The sequence below is a fragment of the Plectropomus leopardus genome, chromosome 24, assembly GCF_026936395.1.
Source record: "Plectropomus leopardus strain MGB_pleo_1.0 chromosome 24, ASM2693639v1, whole genome shotgun sequence".
Lineage (NCBI taxonomy): Eukaryota > Metazoa > Chordata > Actinopteri > Perciformes > Serranidae > Plectropomus > Plectropomus leopardus.
Genome location: NC_142199.1, coordinates 5,956,748 through 5,982,238, shown reverse-complemented (window position 1 = coordinate 5,982,238; position 25,491 = coordinate 5,956,748). Strand labels below are relative to the sequence as shown.

At 39.7% G+C, this 25,491-nt stretch overlaps 1 protein-coding gene across 3 annotated transcripts in view; it reads right to left on the bottom strand.

Moving 5' to 3' along the window:
- LOC121962894 (fibroblast growth factor 14-like) overlaps positions 1-24,786 on the bottom strand; it is a 95,598-nt gene extending 70,812 nt beyond the window's left edge. For 2 of the 3 annotated variants that reach the window (XR_015775905.1, XR_015775906.1), the window contains exon 1: positions 23,398-23,815. Coding sequence is in view for 1 of the 3 variants with exons in the window: in XM_088074653.1 (XP_087930779.1) it covers positions 23,398-23,593 (196 nt within the window). In the remaining 2 variants the exon portion in view is untranslated. Of the gene's footprint in view, positions 1-23,397 lie in introns of all 3 variants that reach the window. The other variant, XM_088074653.1, reaches the window with a different exon arrangement.
- Between the last annotated feature and the right edge of the window lie 705 nt (positions 24,787-25,491).

Genomic DNA, 25,491 nt, shown 5'->3' with positions numbered 1-25,491 from the left:
TATGCCCCCAAACGTGGGTGTTTTAAGTCAATACATTATCTTTTCCAAACCATGAGCAAGTGCTTTTTGTGCCTAAATACAACAACAAATTAACCAGCGTTGTTGAAACACCCTGGCTGAAACATTATGTTTTGTTAATAGTTGTTTAATGAGGTGTTCATGGCATTCTGGACATTCTAGCTGGTGAAGCAAGAGCCTTCAAACCTACATCTATATTGCTGATAACCACTACACTTGCAGACTAAGAGCTGTGCTGCTAATGGGCTGGTGCAATAGTATGCTGAAAGCAAGACTGTCTTAGTTCTTAAACACCAAGAAAGGAGTTCTGCCTACGCCAACAAGAAAAGAAGAAGTCATTGTACAGTACAGGCTCCAAAACTGCTCGGCTACCTTGAGTGAAGTACTGAACATGTTGCATGTGGGAGGATGAAGATGACTGTTTGGTTCTGATCTTTGTTTTCTGTGCGTTCACCAAGAAGCTCATAGATATACAGTACAATAGAGGGACTGTACTCAAGGCCAGACGGAGAACATTTTCTCATTACGATTTTAATTTGTGGCCTTATGTGAAGCACTTTTAACTTGTTTTTGAGAAGTTCTGTCTACAGCTTCTGTGTACTTTTGGTTAGCACTTTTTGGACTATAACCATTAGTTTCACAGAGCTATTACTCTATCGCTTTGATAACTTTACAAGACCTTGAAGCACCCAAAAATGCATTTAGAAATAGTTAAAACTTCTTATAAAAGCAGATGTTCCCTTTCCTAACAAGAGGAGCAATATCAATCTCTGTGTGTGAGGAACAGAGCTTGACTGGAGCTGGATGGGTTTAGTTTAGCAAAGCATATGGACTTAAAGGGACAGTTGACCCCAAAATCAGAAATAGCCCACATATTTGATTGAAATCTTCTCTCCAGTATAATGGAACTAGATAGTACTCAGCTTGTGGTGCTCAAGCCACCACTAAAATACAATGAAAAACTCAACAGCCATGTCTCCTTTCAGAAATCATGGCCTGGTTACTCAAGATAAGCCACAGACTTTGCTGTGAGCAGTTTAATGTAGAAACTATTTTCTGTCTACCAAACTGCACCTGTCGACCATATCACTGTGCAGAGAGAAGCAAATCTCAGAGATGAGGGGCTCGTGACAGTGCGAGATGTAAACTCAGCTGAGCTGTAACATTAGCTCGCTCAGTGGTGCTAGGTCAGCTAGCAGTAGATACCAGGCTTTACCACACATTCATTTATTCCTGGCGGCCTGCCATGATGACAACATCTGCAGTCACGTTTCGATTTTCTAATTTTGGAGCTGGACCATGCATCAAGTGAAACCTAAGTGTTCATTACACTGGGTCTAAAAGTTTGCTTTCACTTGTCTACGCAGCAGTCCCTACTCTTATTCATCAATTTGATCTGATCAGTTCTGATTGGACTGACTGATCAGCTATCCACGCCTTTAATCAAACTCCACAAACTGCTGCTGAGGAGAAAACTCATGAAGAAATCCTCCAAATTTAGAGAGGAGACACACCCAGAATGATACAAAGGGATACACACACAAAACAAATGAACAACAAACAGTAAAAAGATTAAGTTTGCTGGCGCAGAGGCTGACCTCTGTTTTCATCGTGAAGGAAGCAGTGTGGCATCCCTATTCACAAAATTTTGCCATTACAGCAAATTGGGGCCTTATGAAAACATTTTAGGAGCGATATAGGCATTGCAGTAATGTTGTTTTGGTTTATATTTGATAACCACTGCCTAGTTTTACTGGGTGATATGAGTTTGAGAGACAATAAGAGGGGCGGGTAAGTTCCTGGATCAGCTTTGTACAGCAGTGGGCAAAATCAAAATTAATATGGCAGTACAGCGTGTAGTCTGAGCAACAGCCCCAGGAGTCAGCAAAATTCCTCTGACTTAAATTACGTCTGTCTAGGTACTGGTTAGATGGAGGAAAGTTTACCACAGTCTGTCTGCACATATTACCTAAACTGTTTTGGTATAAAGCTGGTTGAGAACTGGCAAAATATCCCTTTAATACACAGACATGTGAGTGGTATCTTTTCTTCTCACTGTCAGAAATAAATCTGCATTCATTTGCAACATGTTGAACTGTTCCTTTACATTACAAAAAATCATTTTGGTGCAAGTGGTCGACAGTGTGACCCACAAGAATAAGGTTTCATTTATACTCTCCACTTAATCAATCAAATCTTGCCTCGTAGCAGTTTTTAGGTACTGCTATTTGATCCAACCGCACCTCTGTAGGTGGCGCTCTTTGTTTGAACATGGTGACTGCAGCTGCTGATGCTAATTATTGTGTTTCTCTCCGGCTCTGAACGGACAGAGTCTGCAACAGGTGAACATCACATTCATGTATTTAGATACATCGAATCAAACAGTGACACATATCTGTAAGTTCAGGCAGCAGAAGAGAAAAGAGCTGATAAAAGAGAGGATGACAGGGAGAGATGAGAGATGGAGCAAACAGGAGGGTAAAGAGAGACAGACAGGGAGGTAACAGATGTGGGTGGGTGTTCCCCAGACAGGAGTGTGAGGATAGCCACTCTGAACTGAGCAGGATGAGTCATAATTCACACTCAGACACCCGCCCACACCAGTGCGCACACACTCACAGAGGCACAGGCATGGGGAAGTCCACTGTTACCAAGGTAACGAGTGATTAGTGACGCAGGTGGGTCTCCGAACGGAGCGAGAGAACACCTGCTGAATGCTGAACACACACACAGAGACACAGAGACACGCACGCACACACACACACACACACACACGCACACACGCACACGCACATGCACACACACACACACACACACACACACACATATATATCTGGCATCAATTACATTCATTGTACTGCAGCTCTGACTTTATCTGTCTGCTCTGTGAGAGGGGCTTGATGCTTGCTCACTCTCTCTCTCTCACACACACACACACACACTGAAATGTATAAAACACATATATTCACACAATCGAGCTAAACAACGGTGGCCTCCTCTCTCTTCCTCTCTTTTCCTCCCATCTCATCCTCTTCCCTGTCATCTCATAACCTCTCTCATCTCCTCCTTTTGTGTCTTTAAAATATCTGTGCTCGTATAATAACACTGTGAGAATGATTGTCTTGATGGGTCTGCAAAAACAACCAAAAATGCTGTATTATGTATGCTTGGCATTGAACACCTTGGTTTAAACACCAAACGCATGTGCAAAGTGCGGCTGTGACGTCATTTTTCTCATAGGATCCGCGCAAAAAGTTAAACTTTGGAACCCAGTTAAAAAGTTTGCATTTTCAGGTTGTCGTGAAGGCGAAAGGTCAAACCTCAACAAAATGATATGATTTAATGTTTCATGCAAGAACTGTTGCCATGTGAATGACCCCTTAGAGAAGGATTTCCAGGTTTTGGGACTAATTCCTGGTGTTCTCTCCTCTCCCTTTTTCCTCTCCTCTATCCTACTTTTCTGTTCTCTCATCCCCTCTCCTTTCTTTGTCTCCTCTCCTCACTTCCTCTTCTCTTTTTCCTTTCCTTTCCTCTAATCTCATTTCCTCCCATATAATCTTTTTTCCTTGTTCTCTCTCTTCTATTCTCCTCTTCTCTTGTGTCCTTTCTTATCTCAACTTGTTTCTTCTGTTCTCCCTTCATCTCCTCCCATCCCATTTCTCATCTCCTTTCCTGATTTCCTCTCCTCTCCTTTCCTTGTATGTCATACCCTCTTTTCCTTTCATCTCTTTTCCTTTCATTTTCCGCTTTCATCTCATCCCCTCTTCATCTTTTCTAATCTCCTTTCCTTTTCTCTTCTCCCGCCTCCACTCTCCTCTCATCTTGTCTAATCTCCTCTCCTCTCCTTTCCTTTTCTTTTTTCCCTTCCTCTCATCTTGTCTCATCCACTCTCTCTTTCTCCTCTCCTCATCTATCTTTGTAACATCACCAACTCAGCAGGGAGGAGGAGAGAGGGAATGGAGCGACTGAATTATTCATTCACATCCCCTCTCTCTTTTCTTCCATCTCTGTCTGCTGCCTCCAGTGTCTTGAATCCCCCTCCCCTCTTTCTCTCTGTTACACCTATTTCTCTCTCATCCTGAATTTTTCTGCAGACGTCTCTCTCGCTCGCAGCACAAAGACCAGTGAACAACTTCACATCTACTGGGTGTCAGACTTCTCACAGGGATATGTGCATCACAGTATAACATGTAGTGTTTTTCTTCTTTTCATACTGGTCTGTCAGTCAGGGCGGTTAAAGTAAACTTTATTATCACACGTATAACTTTCTGATCTGGGAAAATAACTATGGCAGCAAGATGAGCCAGCCCTTGTAACCTAGCAACTACAGACAAAGTTATGCGCATCATTACTGAGTCTGACTGGCAATTATCCTCTGTATCTAAATGGAAGTCATGGTTGTGTTTGATTGACTTAAGTCTAACAGCAGTGTGAGAAGAGAAAAATCATAGTCAGCAATTTGACCCAAAAGTATCAGTTACACAGCATTGTCTGTGCAAAGTTTGCTATCATTAATTAACATAATAAGCTATTCTAGTCATACAAGACCAGTCAGTCTAACCCCTGAGCAACAGTATGTTTTGTTTATGAGTCAACATTGTATTTGAAAGAGGAAGAATGTGTTATTTCTCTTAAATACAAATTTTGAGCACCAAAACCTAGCCTCACTTGGTATGTTTCCCTTCAGTTATGAAGCAAATTATAAGCAAACTTTTGCGAACAATAAATGTCAATTTAGTGTGTTTTGCATCACCAAGGTTTGGAGTAAATAAACCAGGCTATGCAAAGCATAATTTCATCAGAAGCTGTCAGCTACGCATGGCTGTAATCCACCAGTAAATAGAGCAGGAAAAGCAAAAATTGCAAACCACAAACAAAATATCTGACAAAGTTCCCACTTTCGGGTTCCTCACGTGATGCCATGGGGCCCAAAAACACTTTTCCCCCATGGACTTACATTGTGAATGAGGCATCTTTAAATTGATAAACACTTAAATGGCTATTATGTAAATAAAATATCTTAAAAATTTGTGGAATCCACTAAAAGTTAAAACTAGAGGGGGCGTTATGTAGCAAAGGGCCGAGGCCAGAATCGAACCTGCAGCCGCTGCGGGGAGCGCACAGCCTGTATACACGGGGCGCCCGCTCTATCCACAGAGTCCCCGGGTGCCCCACAGGTTTTTTTCAGATTATTTTTTCCTGGCCTTTTATGCCTTTATTTTGACAGAATAGTTTAAGCGTAAAAGGGGGAGAGAGAAGGGATGATGTGCAGCAAAGAGCCACAGGTTGAAATTTAACCTGCAGCCACTACATGGGGCGCCTGCTCTACCAGGAGAGCCAAGGGCGCCCCATAAACAGACTCTGACGGTGACATGAGTAATTCCATAATTTAGAAAATTCAAAAACACAGTGCATCATCCACTCAACTTTTGTTATAATCTGAGTCCTTTTTCTGTGACCAACATGCAAACAAAGCAGCAGATTATTTCCGACTGGGAGATTAAAACATCGCTTTAGTAAGAAATATACTATACTTAACTTGTTGACTATGTGATGAGAATTTCACTACCAGAGCCCTGTTGTTTAGTCCTGGCAGCCTGCCATTTTCAATCAGCCATTACACTAGTTTTACGTGTTACAACTCACATTTTGGTGACAGATAGTCATGACAGGTTTTGTGTCAGTTTGTTATACTTTTAAATTCAGTTTTAGTAAAAATAGAGAATGATCCAGGTAGATCACATTAACTGATCTTAACTCCATTTAATTTAGAATATATCAATAAATATCAGATACGACTGCTACTAACTATAACTAATCATTTTCATTTTCATTTTATGTGTCAATTATATTCTTTATAAATCCATTAATCGATTGTTTTGTCTCTAAAATGTTGATCAGTGTTCCCTAAAGGCCAAGATGACGTCCTCAAATGTCTTGTTTTGTCCAAAATCCAAACATATTCAGTTCACTATCACAAAAACCAGAAAATATTCACATTTAAGAAGTTGGAATCAGAGGATTAGTACTTTTTTTGCTCCTTAAAAAGTTTAGGGGCGCCTGGTGTCTCAGTGGACAGAGCGGCGCCCCATGTGCAGATGTCCTTGCCGCAGCGGGTTCGGGTTCAAGCCTGGCCTGAGCCCTTTGCTGCATGTCTCCCCCTCTCTCTACCCCTTTCATGCTCCCACTGTCCTATCGATTATAGGCAATAAAAGCCCAAAAAAAATCTTAAAAAAACCCCAAACCAATCACTTGATTATCAGATAAGTTGGTAAGTAATTCGACAGTTATCGATCAATTATTGCAGCACTAATATCAGTGTATCAAGAAATGGAGCAACTCCACATGGGCCTACAGCCCAGGGTTAAAAGCACTTCAGGCTCTCCACAACAGCAGGACTTGGATGTTAGTAATAGAGTGCTTCATGGTCCGTGCTCCTCTAAACACCTCACATATAACTATTGATCTCTCTTTTAAAAGCTCCCTGTTTTTATCATCAGAGACATTTCATGGGGATATACTCAGGAAGGGCTGTTCTAATATTACTGGTGTTGTTGTTACTTTGAAGTGTGAAGTAATAACAGTGAAAGTCAATTCGTGTTAGTCATGCCTTTTCCCCCAGAGTGTACAGCTGTAAAAGGACTGTAGACACTGAATGTGCATGAAGCATTCTTACAGCTATTTTAAAAGTTTTATCTAAATATAATGTTGGCCATTTCTCTATTTTGGGATTTTCACAAAGAGGTCAGAGGTCACAGCAGGTACAGTGAGAGGCTCAAGTCATCAGTGACAATTTTCCACGCAAAAGTGTTAAAAGTTGAAAATGGAAGACTTCTGCGTCAGAGCGGTTACATAATCGCTCCAGATCTTTCCCCAAAAAAGTCAGAACTACAGAGGAAGATGGGAGGAGGGGGAGAAGAGGAGCTGTGGGGATGGCAGAGAGATAACTAAAGAGAAGGGAGAAATCCTCCAAGCAAGTTTGAATTTAGGAGGTGCTAAAAATCAAAGCTGGGTGGTGGCGGAGGGCTTGAAAATATGTTTATATAATGTAAAAATGTCGTGGAGGAAAACGTGGCACAAACTGAGGCAGTTACTGTTTAGTATGACACCATCGACATTTGACAGAATACAACCAACTATGGTCATGTGATTTTAGAAATGTTAAAATATGCATTTAAAATGACTTTTTACCTAACTTCTGTATAAGTGCTTAGTGTTAGTTTTGATAATTTGACCCTTTAAAACCTTTTTTTTTAAAGAGGGAATCCTACTATAAAGTGATAAAAAAAAAAAAGTATAAGAAAGCTATATTGATAATCATTTAAATTATATATTTTGAAATGTCACACAAAAAAAATACATATTTTTTTTTTGCTTTCTGCACTTTTGGGGGGCCATTTTCTTGGTTGGTTGTTTTTTTCTTTCTTTTTTTTGCCTATTTTCAGGTAATTTTCTTGGATTTTTTTTTTTTTTTACCAATTTCTTGCTGTTTTTTGGGCATGTGTTGTTAAGTTGCTCATTGCCTTCTCCCCTGTGCTTTTGAAAGAAATCAGACTAATTTGCTCAGTCTCCAAAAGGTGAATGAACAGTGTTTTAAGTAATTATGGGGTAAAAATCAACTTACAAAAATGAATCCTAAAAGATAACAAAAGGGAAGTCATCAAATTCAAACAATGTAAGACACACAGCAAAAATAACGGATTATTCACTGTAAGCCGTGTATGAAAAGCTATTTCATCTTCTCTAAATCTGTCTTTAAATGGACCATGATGTGCAATCAGTCAAGCACACTGCCATGATACCACTCTGTCTCCTCTCTATTAACTAAACACTTAACCTTCACATCATGACTGGATTTGAGAGCTGACATCATGATGAGACAACTGACTAGATTCATTTACTGCTTGTAGAGTGTGTCTGTGCCATCACTGTATTTCTATTACAGACTCCTGATATATCCACTTAGATTAATTTCCTTTTCTTTGAATGAAAAAATGAGTCATAATTCACAAGAGGTCACAAGAGGTCCATATTTGGTAGATGTATTGGTCAGTGTCGCAGGTGGTTGAAGCCTATAGAGACAGACAACAACACCCACCAGAGGGAAAACAATCAGCACCACAATATGCTACCAAGGACTGAAACTCGAACTAAATGCTTGGAGCTTGTTAAAAAAATTACATTTCAGCATGTCAAAGCATGACTTTAGCAGCTTATGTTGACCAGTACTTTTAAAACATATGTAAACATGTTAGTGCAACTGAAATCGTACTAATTCAAATTCCTTGAAGCCGGACTAACACACCTAGATAATATCAGTGTATCAATTTCTTGATATTAGTGCTGCAATGATTAATAATGATTAATCAATAACTGTTAAATTAATTACCAACTAATTTGATTATGCACCTAGATAATCCCAGAAGTCGAACAGCATAAACTCGTACAAGAAAGCCAGGAAAAACAAAAGATGAAGAAGGGAAGAGAACAAAACAAGACAAAGGTACCAAGTAAATCACAAAGTACATAAAAATGTATAGCACAGAAAAGTTATCATTGTTGTCACTGTTTGACTTGCAACCTGTTTGCCACTTGCTTGCTTGTTTGGTATGGGATGTAATTGCTCAGCCAGAAGAAGATCCAACAGAAATTATCTGAAAGGTGACATATCTCAACCTACCATGACGGAGTCGGACAAACTTCCGTCAATAAATCAATTCTTCCCCGGTGTTTGTACTGTGATAAAGACAGTAGTCTACTTAAATGGCTTAATCGAGCTTTAAGTGTAACTGGAATGAGCTGTGCATGTAAACGTACTGACTGTTAATGCTGCTGATCTATGCACCCTCTAGTTTACTTGTGGTCTTGTCAGTATAAATTAAATATGTCTGCAAGTCAAACTGTTGCCTCCCCTCTTGTTCCATTCCTTGAGCCGGTTCGTGACAGATCTGTTGATACAGCTGAGTGTTAAAATAATGTCCAGAGCAGTACTGTGCAGAACAATTAAGTGAAATCACTTTAGTCCAGCGCAGCGCTGGAGATGGATCGTACTGTACTGACTGGACCATTGACAGAGAAATATAATGCATCAGTCAATATGAATTAATTTACTCTCTCTTCTGCTGTGGTTGTGAGTGTATTGCGGTGATCTGGGTCAGAAGGCACTTAGAATTAAATGGTTTCCCCAGCAGTCACACTCCTCCAAGCTCAGCTCAACCACAGCTCCCAGCTCCTCTGCCAGCAGTACTTTTCTGTGGCCCTTTAACAACTGATTATATTCTCATGCCTCTGCATTTTCACGTCACTGTAAACTGCTGGACTCTGTAATGAGTCAGTCACGTCTCCTGCAGGTCATTGTTTGAATGTGTTGGCAATTCTGTCACAACACTTTGACATCATGCACAACTCGACTGTCCACTTGAGTTGGTTTTATTCCCCTCACTCTTTGCTTTTACAAATTGAAATTTATTTAAATATTTTGTTTTGCTAGTTACAGCAAGAAAAGTGGTGACAATATGTCAACTGATGCTCCATATTTTCCAAAAGCAGAAGACTAGAGCTTTGCCCGCTGATGACAGATGCATTATTTTTCAGTGCTGCCCACTGAATAAGACACAAAATTAGTTTTGAATAACAGGAACAGAGAGCGTAGGTAGATAATGTGACAAGAGATAAAACTTTGCTCAACATTCAAGACTCAACAAAGCAGAATGTTTTCGGTGCCACCCACAGTCGTGCACATGCTGGGCGAGAACTTGAGCTTATCTTTCTCTGCAGCGTGTTCAGTCAGCAGTAGTCTGAGTAAAATAATGCCTAAATGCCGAATGTGTTATTCCTCACACCTCTCTGTGCAGAAAAGTTCCCAGTTGGATAGAGGAGGAGGAGAACCAAAAGGTGGTGGATTTTTGGAAAAGGATCTTTGTATTGTTGTGGTTAGTCGTGATCTCTGGATCTGCTGAGTAAAAACAAAGAAACTCAAAAAGCTAATGAATCAGCATATTCAGCAAAAACTAACTCTAACTTAAAATCAGAGGTGATACAGCAAATATGTCCCTTTTTTTTCCTTTAATTTAGATAAATAACAGAGTGACACGACGGCAGTCTGGATATAATGTCAACATTCTTTAAATAACTTCTCTAGGTGGTGACAACACATTTCTGAGACTCTGAAGAGACCTCTGACTAATCTTTACTCCGCACTGATGCATTAAAGGCACCTTGTATACAGTATGTGCATGTGTGTACAGTAATCCCTCTCATCCTCATTCAGACCACGAGGCCAACATCAGATTGCATCTGATCCAAACTGGGCCACAAAACAGATCTAAGAGCATCACTTCTCACAGGTACAAATACGGCTTGAGAGGAGACACAGACACAAATACGGCATACCCACTCTGGACTTTGAAAACACTGAATCTACAACCATGTTACAACAGCGTCCATTAGAGCTTTAGAGAAAACAGGCTAATGGATTTGACAAGACAGAGTGTTGCATGTGTTACTTCCAATTCATTTCAAATTAGACAAAAAGGCATAAAATTGCTCTCAATATTCTCATTCGTGCATTAATTACTGGTGTTAACAAACAAAACACAATATAAAAAGCATTTATATCACAGGTGAAGCCTTTTAAAAATCTAATTTTGCCCCACCTAATTGCTCCAAGTCAGCTTTAATGAACTTACTGTTTACTAGGGAAGCGCGCAATTAGTTGAGAGGTCGATTAAACGTTGCAGCGTCTCAGTCAGCAACAGAAATACTCGTCAGTTACACTTCTAATGGTACCAAGAGGAAAACATTTTGGATTGGCATGCCAGACCAGCAGCTCTGATCTTCAACAGCTGTCCCTTTATCTTTCATTTTCCACACACACATACACAAACACATGTGCTCTCATGGATGGAAACATGTACATGTCCGCACGACCTGTACAAGTCCACAGCAGTCTATGGGACATGAGACACTGAAGGAAAGAGGTGCTTTTGGGCGCACTGCAGATCCTAAGAGGCCTGGATGCATGATAGAGTTATTGCATGAGTGTCTGTTTTTGAGGGGTGTCAAGATGATAAATACACAGTAAATAAGTGTTATTTGTTGCTTTTACACAGTGAGCTGCTGTCATGTTTTGTAGGGTAATGTGCAATGTTCAGCAGCATTTCAAATACAACCTGGTAGCTGAAAAATGTGATAAACGATTCAAATGGCTCCTATAATATACGTAATACTTTATGGGACAAAGTTTATTCACGATATAGATTAACTGTGCTTAATTTTTTGATTGTTTACTGAATGTTTTCTTACTTTTAAAGTTGTCGATAAGTTCCAGTCAAAACTTCAAAGAAATTAGTCATAAGGAACATCCCTTCTTTTTGCTGCCATTTTAGAAAAGTTATGATAAGACTGAGCTGAGAGCCAAAATAAAGTGTTGACAATGAGAAAAAAAACAGCAGGCCTGGTGCAGTTTTGCCCTCTTAGTCCATCCTCCACCCCCAACCCAACTGTTTTCATTTTACCATATTGGCTAACTAAAGTTTCTCTTGAACTGGTGGTACATGTTGCTAAACGTGCTCTTTTTTTTGTATATTTCTGTAAACTATGCTGTTTTCTTATTTTAAAAAAGTTTGTTTGCCCAGTGAGTAATCAGTAATGCCCAGTGACACAGCTTCTTTTTTTCTTTTCTTTTGGTGCATTATGAATCTATTGTGCCCTGCCTCGATCACAATACTTAACAACTGCAATAGTTCCATAGATAGATAGACAGATAGAGTATTTGGTGGAGTAAAAACTACTATATACTTCAGCTGAGGACTGAAACTGACTGGCATAAACTGTATGGAAAGAAAATTCAGCCGTGTAGACTCACATGAGAAGAAAATATGAGCCGAGAAAATGGAAAGAGAAAAAGTCTTTGCTTGTAAGGAAGTGACAGTGGCGGGCACCATGACCTCATCGATCCATCACACACACACTGACCTCCGGACAGACGCTTGAGAGTGACGCCTGACTTATCAACTGCTGTTGTGTGTATATTCTTATCATCAGGACAAATTCATCAGCTGTGTCAGAGCTGTGTTGAGCTCAGGAATCAAAGTGATCATGAACTGACTCCAAAACCCTCCACATTCAAAATCAAACAGCACCCTAAATCCTGTCTGGATAGGATTAGTTCAGCATCGGTTGGATGATTTTTGCCCGTCCAAAGAGCTGCCAGTCATATTTGTGGTATTTTTGGACTGCTGAGAAATTACAGCCTCTTTTGTCTTGTGCGTCGCCAACACAGCCCGTGAAATTATTTTTGCCTACCATATAATAAAACACAAATAAAGTCTATTTGAGTTTTTTTTTCTATGGAAGCAGTTGAGGTGCATAAATATTTTAATGTTAAGATTTATAGAAATCTTAACATTGAAATTTAAACACCTCTAAATTTATAGGACTGAAATATTTTACTCTGAAAACCATGTATGTGAATGTTTTTGTTCTGAATTCCCCTCTTTGAAATTGAACTATAAATTTTCTTGATTTTTGATTTCAAAAGATGAATTTGAATGTGTTTTTTGTAAATTTTCACAAAGTCAGATTCAAAATTTCAAGTTTCAGAAATAAAAAAAAAGATTTTTTGACCTTTTTGATCTGAATTTGACCAGTCTAATATGACTGATGATATATTTTTTTTATTTTGTCAACTTAATTTTTGTATCTAAATTTTATGGATGGAATTATGAGTAAACTGAATACATTGGATCTTACTTTGTGAATTTTTATTTTTCTTAATTATTTATTCAATTTCAGCTTTTAAACTGAAAATCAAGAAATGCATTTTTTTATTTCAAAGAGGTGAATTCAGAACACATACATTCAGACGCATGATTTTCAAAGTGAAAAACTCCAATGCTATGAATTCAGTTTAATATTATGTACTCATTGACTGTTAAAATTGAAATACTTATGTCTCCTGTTTCCTGCGATATACTTCCTATTGTTTCTTTAAAAAATGTAAAATTATTTTAAGCAAACTTTTGAGAAGTCACAAATATCATAAAATGGGTGAGTTTAAATCATGCAGAGGCCAAATAAAAGTTTAAGTAAAAAAAAATATACAAGCACAGTTGCTACCTAAGCTGTATAGTTATGTATAGTTATTTCTTTGAGTATTTTTAGTGATATTCAAATGTAAGAGGTAAAGCACATGTGATTATCCCGCTCCCTCTCTCTCCTCTCTCTCAGGACAGATGCACACAGCTGTTGCCAGTGTAAAGAGTATCTTACCTGGGTCAGCTTTGCCTAAAACAGCCTTTATTCTCCTTTCTGCTACCTTCAGTATAAACTCATAGTCCATGGCTAACACCTGTAAACACCAGCCCACTGATATTCACGTCTTTAATCCCCTGGAGTCCCCAAACACTCACACACAAATAGTGAGTGGGACAGATATGGTGATTATGTCATGCCAGGCTGTCATCAAGCAAAAGGTTAACAGAGACAAGAAAGAAGTCCGCCCAAGTGTGTGTGAGGGAGAGGTGGAACAAAGGGAAGAAGTGGAGATAAAGAGACGAGGTGCTAAGAAAAGGCTACAGAGTGGGAACTCATCAGTAACGTAAGCCGCTTAGCTCTCACAATGTTTTTTTTTTGTTTTTTTAATTTGAATGATTAACTGTTTTCATGCTTAAAGAAGTACTTCACTGCTGGAAGGATGGCCTTTTAATAAAACTAGGATTTATATGCAGCAAAAAGATTAAAATATTTTAGAACCAATCTTGTACTGCGGTTAAACAATCACTAAAACATATTTCTGAAAAAAATTGAGGTGAGAAACATGCAACCCAGTAACCCCTTTATTCCACCAGGTCCGTCAATGCCACATTACGGCCACGGCACGGCCCCCAGAGCCAATCGTGGATGTTCAAGGTGATTCCACCAGGCGTGCCTCAGAGCGTCAGACACAGCTTCCCGTTCTGCTCTAATATAGAAAATGCGGAGTCTATTTTTGCTGGAGGCGAACAGCAGCCACGTCAAGCCTATTTTGCTCATAACTGAATATTAACTATTCATATGTATATATTATTTCGGCCTTCGTTTTCACTGTGCAGGAAGCAGTATGACGCCCAGTTCCCAAACACAGCACCAAAATGTGTTTTAAAAACATTTTGGGCAAGAAATAGGCAGTGCAGTAACATGATCCTGACTTATACTCAGCCTAGTTTTACTGTCTGATCAGATTTTGGTCCAAGTTTGAGAAAGAGAGAGAGTCTGTCTCTTGCTGCACTTCTATACTTTTTGTGACCATGGTGGCAGCATAAGTGGCAGGCAATACAAAAAAACAGCATGTAGTCTGAGCAACTGTTCAGGAGAGCCAGTAAACTCAGCAGGATGACTTAATTTCCATCAATTTGTGTCATACAGTGAAGTTTTGACAGTGGGGAGGAGGAGGGATATCTAGGCAAAGGTGGTTAAAATCTGTTAAGTATTGGGCCAAAAAATGCACTATGGATGACAACATTTTAATGTGGTTGACAGCTAGTAAGTACACTTTGAGTTTTATCTAATATTTTGTCTAAGAATTGAATATCCGCGGCCTTATGCTCAAAAACAGTAGCAGCATAATCAAGTGACTGTGTAAATTCGGCATTTCCAGCCTCGCCAATTAAACACTTTTTATGCAGCGAGTCAGAGAAGGAGACTGAGTTGTTGTCAAGTGTTTCTCTGCTTCTTATCATTCAGTCTGCGAAAAACACTTCTGAGTGGAGCTTTTGATGCCCTGCTGCTTTTTAAGTGCACTTGGAAAAATAACACTCGGCACTCACTCTCTCGACAGAAACCTGGAGCGAGAGCTGTCCAAACACACTCAGCCATTCCCTCATTCACCTTTCCACTTTTACTCATTGCTTCATTTTGAAAATTATAGTGTTTCCTCTGCTGAACAGCGTCACACTGCAATCAACAGTCCAAAGCTCTCATAACAGTTTTTCATTGTTTGACATCCTTCAATAACTGAAGCCATTTAACTGGATATTGTCATTTCAAAAAAGAAAACAGTTTGGCAGACGAAAGTTTCAGGGTCGAAACATTTGTAGCTGAGATGTGTATAGAAATATCAGCGGAGGAATGAAAACTGAGTCATTTTTGGAGCAATTTCTCTAGAATTAAGAGTTGTTTGTTGGCTTAACATTTTTTAAACTGGACTGTTTTGGAAAAGACTCTTTGTGTTGTTGTGGTCAGTTGTGATTTCTGTCTCTGCTGGGAAAAACACAAACTCAAAGGGCTAACAACCTCACTTAAATTGCCTGGAGTCTGTGTTGAATAGAGATGCCAGTGAGCAGATTTGTGCTGGTTAAGGTTCACTTCATCCACACACACACAAACACACACACACACACACACAAACACACACACACACACACACACACACACACACTGTGGCCACAACATTGAAAAATACAAAAAAAAACCCAACTTGTCCTGTCCTACTTGCCATGGGCCGTCCCCAAACCTCACTGACGACAGTTTTCATTTCATTCTACCAAAAAAATAGTCCCTCACATAAAACAGTTATTCAGCAACAAGTTTAGTTTTCCACACAATACTTAAAACATCGTTCTTCTTTTGGTTTATTTTTTATATAACTTAAGCCGGTAGTGTACAGCAGAATTTTCATTTTGTTTCACTGAATACGTTCACAGCTTTAACAGCACATTTGACAAACTAAACTGCACTAAAATGTGCATAAGACATGAAGAGAAGCTACATTTACCACAGTGAATATCACATACAAAATACTGGAGTATTTTTACCAGCAAAGTTCAGTTCAGTTTGGTTGGTTCTGCTAAGATTATATAAATGACCTGTGTGACTGCACTGTATGTGTTTGTGCCGGGTGTGATGAGCTGACAGCTTGTGAGTGTGTGAAGTATGACGTACATGAGAGTTCAGACGAGAGCAAATCAGTCCAGCAAAGTCATACTGTTTTTCTGCAGACTCAGAGTGTTTTGGACAATGAGGCCACGAACTAATGAGTTCACTCACTCACTCACACACACACACACAGATGCACACACACAGGAAGCATATTAGAGGACTGCACCAAAACCCTCCAAGTGACCTCAGAGGACAGACATCACTATGACTGTCACTATTTTGTCAACTCAACAGTTTTAGACAATGTAACAGCACGCAACTGAGAGACAGGGAAAGAGACACACAAATTTACTTTGTTGCAAGCTTGAGGAAAATATGAATACTTCTGATCCAAAGATATCCACCGATTTAAATATAAATACAATATATTTAAATAGCATAAATGTGTAGCGTGTGTGTGTGTGTGCCTTTCACTTACAGAGACAAATCTGACTTGGCACGAACCCCACTGCTACACTTTAGTGTTTAAATAAAATATAAAGCACGGTGCCTTAATGGCAACTCTCCAGAGGAGGCGAGCAGGTATGTGTGCGTACATGCGTACGTTGGTGTGCACGCCTACGTGGGCGATAAAGGGTGAAAGTCTCTATCTGGGTCGCGTCATATGGAACACAAGACATTGAGTAACATTGCGCCTTATTTCTTTTAACAATGAATGATACTGGTGTTGGTTCATCTGAAAATAACAGGGGGGCGTCCCATTTACAATACTGAACTCCATTCACACAGATTCAGCTATACTTCTGCTAGAAAATACTCTGTAGAAAAATTATTTTTTTATTATATCATGGTTGATTTTATCTTAATTTTATTCTGTAATTATTGCAGCTGCTTGGTGTGTTTAGATTGTAAAATGTTCAATTGTCGAATCACGGAGTGGCTTTTATTGTAAGGCAGCCACAGGATGTCAAATGTATTTCTCATCAAGGTTAGTTGTAAGTTGTTTGCAATGCTATTGTTCACCAGAAATGGTTTTACACAACAAGATATTTTCAATGACTTTGACACTGAATGAGTTTGTCATTGCCAGGGAGGAATAAAGACTGCGCAAGAAAAAAAATCGCTGCAGTAAACTTATTTTATCATAAATTGTAGAAATTGAATAGAAATTCATCTTATCAAAATGATGATGATTTTAACAAAAAAAAATCTACTTTTATATACACTATTATACAACATAAGCTGACGAACTGAAACTTTGGCCTTGCTTCTAATTGAATCACCCTCATACATACTGATGTGCACACACACACACACACACACACACGCACGCACGCACGTGCTCTCACACTTAACAAAGCTGTTTTTCTGTCTTCCCTCTGGACTTTCACTAAATACTGCAATTCAGAGGGAAACGGCAACAAATCCTGAGTCAGCAAACTGCCTCCTCCCCATCTACAGCAGGTCCATATTTCACCACCAACTGCTGAGTGTATCACACATAAACACACACATACACACTAAAAGTCCACAGGAGGGAGTTCATACAGGACGTTTTCTTTAATTAAAAGAGAAAGTGACAACTAAATGGTGTTAGCCAATATAAATCTCTGAGCCTGGCTGCAGGATGCTGGTGGGAACTTAAGCGTACAGAACGTACTGCCATTCATTTTTGCATTCCCACTCTGTGTGTGTGTGTGTGTGTGTGTGTGTGTGTCAGTGTATGTGGGTGAGGTATTCTTTCATGAACTAATCGTCTCACATGACGAAATGGCATATGCAGAAGCCGAGTTTCCAAGCTAATGTTTACTGTCTCTTGCATGTATCAGTACAGTTGGCATTACACCAGGAAATGAGAAGTAAACTTGAGCCAGTCACCATCACTTCACCATGAGGTAATGAATTCAACGGCCATGTGTAATTTTTTCTAGAATTGAGAGATATCGGGCTAATACACACTTTAAGTTTACGTCTTCTAAAAGTTGTCATGTTTGGCACTGACATCTTGGATTGTTATCGTAAGTATATGACAACATTATGGAAAGGACTCCGACTGTCCGACAGATAGAGCTTTTTGTTAGACAGTAAGATCCTTTTTGTTTAACAAGAAAAAGCCTGAAGCCAAAGTGACCAGACTCCATTTAAATAAACAGTATTTTTATCATTATTAAACTAATTTTCATTCAAAATTGACAGACACAAGGATGGATAAGGATGCAGCCCTCTCACTCAATACTGGACCAATGTCAAAAAACGGTTGTTCCCATTAATCGCTTAAAAACTTGAAAATAGGGTCCAGGTTAAAAAACCCTGAAGACAATTTGACTCAAGATCAACCTCCTCGGACTCTCTCAGCCACTTTTTATTTTATATCAGCCATATTTATTTGTCAGTTTTAATTAATCTATTTTAGTTTGTATTTTAATTTATCTTTATTCTTTTATTCTGTCTTGATTGTGTTTACTTCTGTTATTAGTAACTATTTATTCTGTGTTTACTGCTAATATTCTTTGAATTGTATTCACTCTTGTTGGTATGGGTTGTTGTTGTTATTCTTGTTTTGTAATTGTTTCTCTCTAGTTTAATTCTACTTTAAATATTGTCTGGCCTTGGTTTGGCATTATTGTTTGGCTCTTATAGTTATGTTGCCTCTACAAGAAACCTTTCTTGCTTTTGCTTGGTCTTATGTGTCAAAGATAAAGTTATTATCATTATTATTATTATTACTATTATCTTGTGGTCTTCATCAGCAGGTCGAGCTGACAACTGAGCCAACTCTAACCACTGGTGAAGACCATGAGATGTGGCTGAAAGCTCCAGAAAAAGCTAGTGAGTAGCAAGAGCTTTCACACTCAATTGAACTCATCGAACTCTGACTCATTGTTTCAGCATCACCCATGTTATAGAGAGACCCTCAACTATACATACTGACATTTTAAAAGTTATAATAAACATCAGTATAATGAAAATAAAACTGCAGCTTAGAGTCTGTCCATTGTATGACATTCAACACCTAAAGAGGGAGCAACAAACTATGAGAAAGAAGGTCACTCAGTGTTGTTAATACCCTGCTTATGTATCACAGGAGTGCACGCGTTCTCTCATAAATCCAGCCCGTCTAGCTTCAAGCCAATTCATCAAAAAGGCAAAGAGGAGCCACAATATGAAAAGGAATAAAAGCTGAAACACAGCACCCCGAGGACACAAAGAACACAACCAGTCATGTGACATTTTTTGTAAATTGCAGGCAGTGGCGTGTTGGCAGGCGGTGAAAGGAAGCTGTGAAAATGTTGCTGTTAGTACAACTGTTCAGTTCTGTGCGGCAAATTAGTCCTTTCACCTGTGCCAACACATCAATATTGATTTTGTTTGTTTTCAGGGGTTTATGTTTGGTGTTAAAGTCTTACTGCTCTAGTGTTTTCCCACAGATTACTCTTCGATCACTCTTGGCAGATACACGCCTTTTTTCTTGAAATGCTTGTTGGTAAATACAAATATATTTCTCAGGAATACATCAGCCTTTCATAAACTGTTTATAGTTTGGATCATTGTTATAGCAGACAGTGATGAGGAAAAAACAATTTATGTATCCCCAAATGTAACAAATTAGACCTTAAACTTTTATGTGAACTTAAGCAGATATTTATGACATTTATTTATATGCCTTATAGCCAACAACACGGTCACTTCAATGACAAAAGCTGACATACACTGTGCTGCAGCATTTTTACAGATTTGATTTCTTATGCGTTTGTCCTTTACACATCACTTCCAAACCACAGGAACAATGCTTTGTAATCACTCAAACAACTGAAAAAATGACTGTTAAGCACTCAGGGACAAAGAGAAGACACAGCATTAATGCCTCTGACCTCATCTCATCACTTCTCAGTGCTGACTGTCTGTGGTTACTCAAATATTTACTCTATGCCACCACAGAGTGATGTTTATGTGTAGAGAAATGCAGCAAAGCACAAGGGAAACACTAAAGTGCCCACATAATGACAATTTTACATTATGCTAGCTCTGGTTTAAGTGTAAACAGACTTGTTGATGCATCATAGAGTGCTTGGTATCGGGGCAGATTTTTCACTTAACACTTTTAAAAACTTTGCTAAAACTATTTTCACTTATACAACAATAACAACAACAAAATTGTACATTTGAACATGTTTTTGTGTTTTGAGTTCTTTGTTGTTTACACACAGCTTACAGCGAAGCAAACATTCAATTGACTGGGTAAACGTTTTAAAAAGAGGAGAAAACACCCCAGTGACAGATGACTATATTAGACCTTGTTTATCGTTAGGCTAAAGTAGTGTACTATTTCTTTAATCGAGGTCCGTGTCAAATTATTTTCTGTTTATCTGTTAATCTATTAATCAACATTTACTTTTTGAACATGTAGTTGTAATGTTACCATTTGTAAATGTAATTTGCTGTACGACAGCGGTACCGCAGTGGTTCTTAGTCATAAATTGAGGTTAGAGGTTAAAATTTTCACTAGCTTTTAAATTAATCTAAATCTACTAATGTCTTGCAATTTGCAGAACATTTCTTGCAGAGTTCCTAATTGCCTTCTTTTCCCATGTTTTTAAAGGAAATCAAATCAATTTACTCAGGTTTCAGAGGTAGAAATACTTCTTAAAGGAATCTGAATGCAAAGTAATGCTAATCCGGGTTTCAGAGGGCTAAAGCAGTGGCCCCAAACTATTTTGTTCCCACGCTCACAGAAATATTCCAGATTTGAAAAGGTAACCCCAGCAAGCATTTAGCACAGGATTCTAAATATTTTAAGCCAACTTTTCTCACAAAATGATTATTAATCATTCATTTTTAAAATAAGAGTGTTAAGAAGCACACTGACTCATCCTCGAGCACCCGGCTCAAACATGTAGAAACAATGTAGTGCAATATTGCACCTATAATGTAATATTCTATATAGCACTATTTGACAAAGATGCTGTGTAGCAACTTTAAAAGATGGATGGCATACACCACCAAAACAGGTTACCCCATGAGTGTGATGGACGTAACTACTTCTTGATATCGCCATTTTTGTTTAGAGGGTTGTTCCAAGCGCAGACATCATACAAATGCAATGATTGGAAGTTTAGCCTGTATCTAACTTACACATTTGTTCATAAAAATATCATTTCAGACTATAATGTTACTTCAAAAAGTGCCCTCATGGGGCCTGTTGTTGTCCTCAACACTGTGCTGAGGATACCGAGGCCAACTTTTGATGCAACGTCAATATGCCAATAATGTCAACAATGTCCACTTCCTGTTGCAATGCCAATGTCAATCTTTGTCCTGTCCTCACCCAGAGCGGAGGGGAAATATGGTGGAGACCAGAGCAACCTTTCTGATTTGATCAAAGCTTTTAGCAAGTCTAAATGTGTCCTGTTCCCTCTGGAAAACACGACGAAGAGAATTAAAACGCCTGATGGTGAATTAAACTGAATTTTACTCTGAATTATATCATCCCTGCACCCTGCTGATGAACGCAGGCAGGGACTTGTGTCAGATGGGTGTCCCAGCTCTGATCATTGAAGTTATCTACACACAAATCCAACTTTACAAGATAGACATGTACCAGTGAGTGTACCAATAATATAAAATGTGACATTGACGTTGATCATACTTTTTTTTTTTTAAAAAAAAGGAAACTGACTGCCTTGAAAAAGCTAAGTAAATATAACTAGACTTGCATTATATTTACTCTCTATCTGTTTGTTAGGTTTACTTAAAATGTTGTTGTATTAACTTCATTTTGTGAAGTTAACTTAAAAATGACAAGTGAAATTAACCTGTTTTAAGTGACAGCAACTTAATCAAACCAAGTTAGTCTGACTTCACCTAAAAGCTGTGTTTACTTGTAGTATTGAGGTAACTGATTGTGTTTGTTAAATTCAGTAAGAACAATAAAGACTATTTAGTTTGCAGGATTATTTTCATTTTAACAAAATACCATTCTGAGTATTTTGAGACAGAAATTACACAAACAAAATAAATCAACTCTAAAGCCTTATAATTTAATTAAAAAAATAGAAATGTTCAGACTAAATGTTTTTCTTTGACATTAACAAATGTCAATACTCAATGAAGCTTCCACCCGCTTACAAAATCAGGGTTCATAGAGACAGGGGCAAGTTCAATTCAAGGACCTTCAAGTACTTTTTCAAGCACTCATTTTTTTTTTCAAGGATGAAATTGTTTTCTCAACAACCATCATGTGCAAGAGAAATTTGCACAATCATCCACTGTCAGACACACACGACTGCTTTTTTACTGCCAAATTACAGCTCAAAATTGTGTCTTGCAGGCTAGTGAAACATCCAGGCGCCAACTATTTACTGGTATTTACCAACCCTTTGTTGCTCTGAACTCATACCACACATATGGCATTAGAAAATAATTAGAAAATAATTGGCTTCCTACTTTGAAACATTTATCTAAGTTTCATAAAACAGTGTATCTTTCTGCTTTCCTCAAAGTACTTTTCTTCCAGCATTGAGTTAAAAAATTAAGGTATTCCAGTATTTAAATTTCTGAGTGTTAAATTCAAGTACTTCAAGCACCTTGTTCGAACGTGAACTGCAAAACACTTAAAACTTTTCAGCTATATCTAACTAACTTGGTTTACTTAAAAACTTAAGTTGCTATTACTCAGAAAGAACTTGTTAATTCTACTCGTCAGTTTTAAGTTGCAACTTCACAAAATTGAGTAAATACAACTGAAATTTCAGTACAATTATTTGTTATGAAATAAACATAAATAAAAACGAACTATTATATTTACTTTCCTTTATCAAGGCAATCTGTGTCCTAGATTTAAACATAAGATCAACTTGTGAGTTTACAGTGAAGCATAAACATAATCAACAGCTCACCTGAATGAAAAACTTGCAATAAACATTGTACGAACCCTTTATGTCAGACCCCAAAGAAGCTCTGAGCTCTGCTGAGCACATTCAATCTCACGAGAAGAGATGTTTGTGTCCACAGTCTGACTGAAATGTCTGCAGCCACAAGAAATACTCTTTCTACTCTTTTCTGTTCCACAGTATGCTGAACATTCACGGTGGAAGTCTAAATAAGGCCATGTGCTGTTTAATCATGCAGGTTACTGGAGCCTGAACGGGTCTGCATGCTGCATTAGACTTGATTTTCTGCAGCATCTCTGCCACGCACAGCACGCACGCACTCTTTCTTCACACGCACTGCCACTGTAGTCAGTTTCTGTGCTAATAAGTTATCACCCCCCTCCCTCTGCCCCATCACACACCCTCCCTCCCTGTAGTGCACTCACTTGCTGCACAACTGCGATTGCAGAGAAACACCAGCAAGCAGTCGAACAGTGCAGTCTCGAGAGGGAATACACACACACGCACACACACACACGCTCCTGCGCGTACGCACACGCACAGAAACGCAATAAAGTCTTTCTCCATCACCCCCCCACGCGCACGTACACACGCAGAAAGAGAGAGCGAGTGACACACACAACAAACTCACCAGTTGGGTTCTTGTTTTTCTTGAGGCTCCTGCCACAAAGACACTGCAGCATATGCGATCCTTTGCTGAAAATGTTGTTCCAAATAAACCGCATGGATTTGGCCGAGACGGGGGAGGAGGAGGAAGAGGTGGAGGAAGAGGAGGTGGGGGACGAGAGGCGCTCCGGATGCGGCAGCCTAAAATTCACCCACCGCATGGGGGCTGATCCGCCCCCCTGTTTGCATGCCAGCAGAGCCGGCCAGCTGTTGGGCTCAGTTCGGCGGTGCTTCGGCCCCCAATCTGCACCATAGACAAGAATAAGAGCAGAAAGCCCGGCTCGTCGCCCGGTTTCTCGCCCGGTTCCTCCACGAGCCCAGAGACCAGCAGCCGCACGTATTCCGCGTCGACGTCGTCCCCGTGCGGCAAGAAAAGAGCAACCGCTGTGGCGCTTGTCTCCGAGGTCTCCGCCTCCGGCTGCCCCAGCGGCCGGTGGTCCTCAGCGGCAGAGGATAGGTCGCTGCTGCTGCCGCCCGGCCGCCGCGGCGTCAAAAGCCCCCGAGCGCTCCTCTTCAAATGGCGTCGTCTGCCGCGCGGCGCGGGGAGAGGAGCGGCAGCGGCGGACAGGCATGCGGCGGCGCTAGCGTGAAGTCGGCGGTACGCGGCAGCTGTCGGCTTCTGCACAAAAAACCATTGCATATTAGTAGGGATCGCAGGGGTCGGTGCGTCCGTCCGTCCGGGAGGGGAGGAGGAGGGGAGGGGTGCGGATACCGGGTGTCCGTCAGCAAGTCGGTGGCATCCCTGTACCAGTACAGCAGACAAGTACTGCAGCAGGGGGGCTCCTTTCCAAACACACACACACACACACACACACACACACACACACACACACACACACACACACACACACACACACACACAGACTCACTCACTCAGACACACTCACACACACACACGCGAGATGCAGAATCGTTTCCAGCAGCAGCAGCAGCAGCAGCAGCGCTGGCTCTCAGGTCTGTGGTCAGTGGGAGCGCATGGACCGGGCAGGTGAATCACTGCAGGGAATCTCTGCACTCTCCCACTCTGTGTTTTCCTCTTTAAAAAGTCCACATGAATATTTCATCCGCGTTTCGGCCTCCACTTCTCAATAATCCATAAGCTCCAATGCGCCAAGATTGCTGCTGTCTGTCTGTCTCCTCTTCCTCTCCTCTCCTCTCTCCTCCTCCTCTTCCTCCTCCTCACCTTGCTGCTGGACTGTGGCTCTGCTGTCTCTTCTACTCCGCAAACTAGATGGAGAGGAAGTGGAAGGAGAGCAGGTCCGGCTCGTGGTCCTCTCGCGCTCCTCTGGTGTTTTAGCGTCTTCTTCAGCAGCGCTCGAGACGACCGACGGCCGGTGGGGCGCGAGGAGGTGCACTGACTATCTATACCCAACCAGCAACAAAGTGGGAGCAATTAAATAAAACACCTATTCCGGTTGGCACCTTCAAAACAAAAGCCGTCCATTTTAATTGAGCTCATTTTAATGAACACTTGAGAATACTGATTCTCTCCTTTCCCCCACTGTATTTACGTAGAATGCCTTTTTTTAGATTATTATAGCCTGGTATGTATTTTCTTACATTTTACTTAATCTATAAATCCTTCCAAACTTCCAAACCGACATCACTTTACTCAGGTATTTAAAACTTTGAACTCTGAGCAAATTCGTTTTGAGTTTTTGAGGAAAAAGGCAATGAGCACCTTGGCAAGAAATGTGCTGCAAATTGCAAGAAATCAGTAGATAGAAAACTTTTAATAAAAAACGCTCAGGAAAATTTCCTAGATAACTAGCGTTCTAATCATCATAGTTATATATTCAAAATTATTTAGAATAATTAAATTTGCAAGCATTTTTCCATGTCTTTCCATTTTTGTTTTTCTTTACGTTTCTTTTGTTGTTTTTTGTTTTTGCACATTTTTAGGTACTGTTCTACTTTTTACTAATTTCTTGCTAATTTCAGGGTCATTTCTTCTTAAATTGTTCACTGCCTTCTTTTCATGTTTTTTAAGACATAGGGCTAAAGGGTTAAAGGGGCATTATTATGAATGCATTTTGATAGGAAATATAGCATATAAATA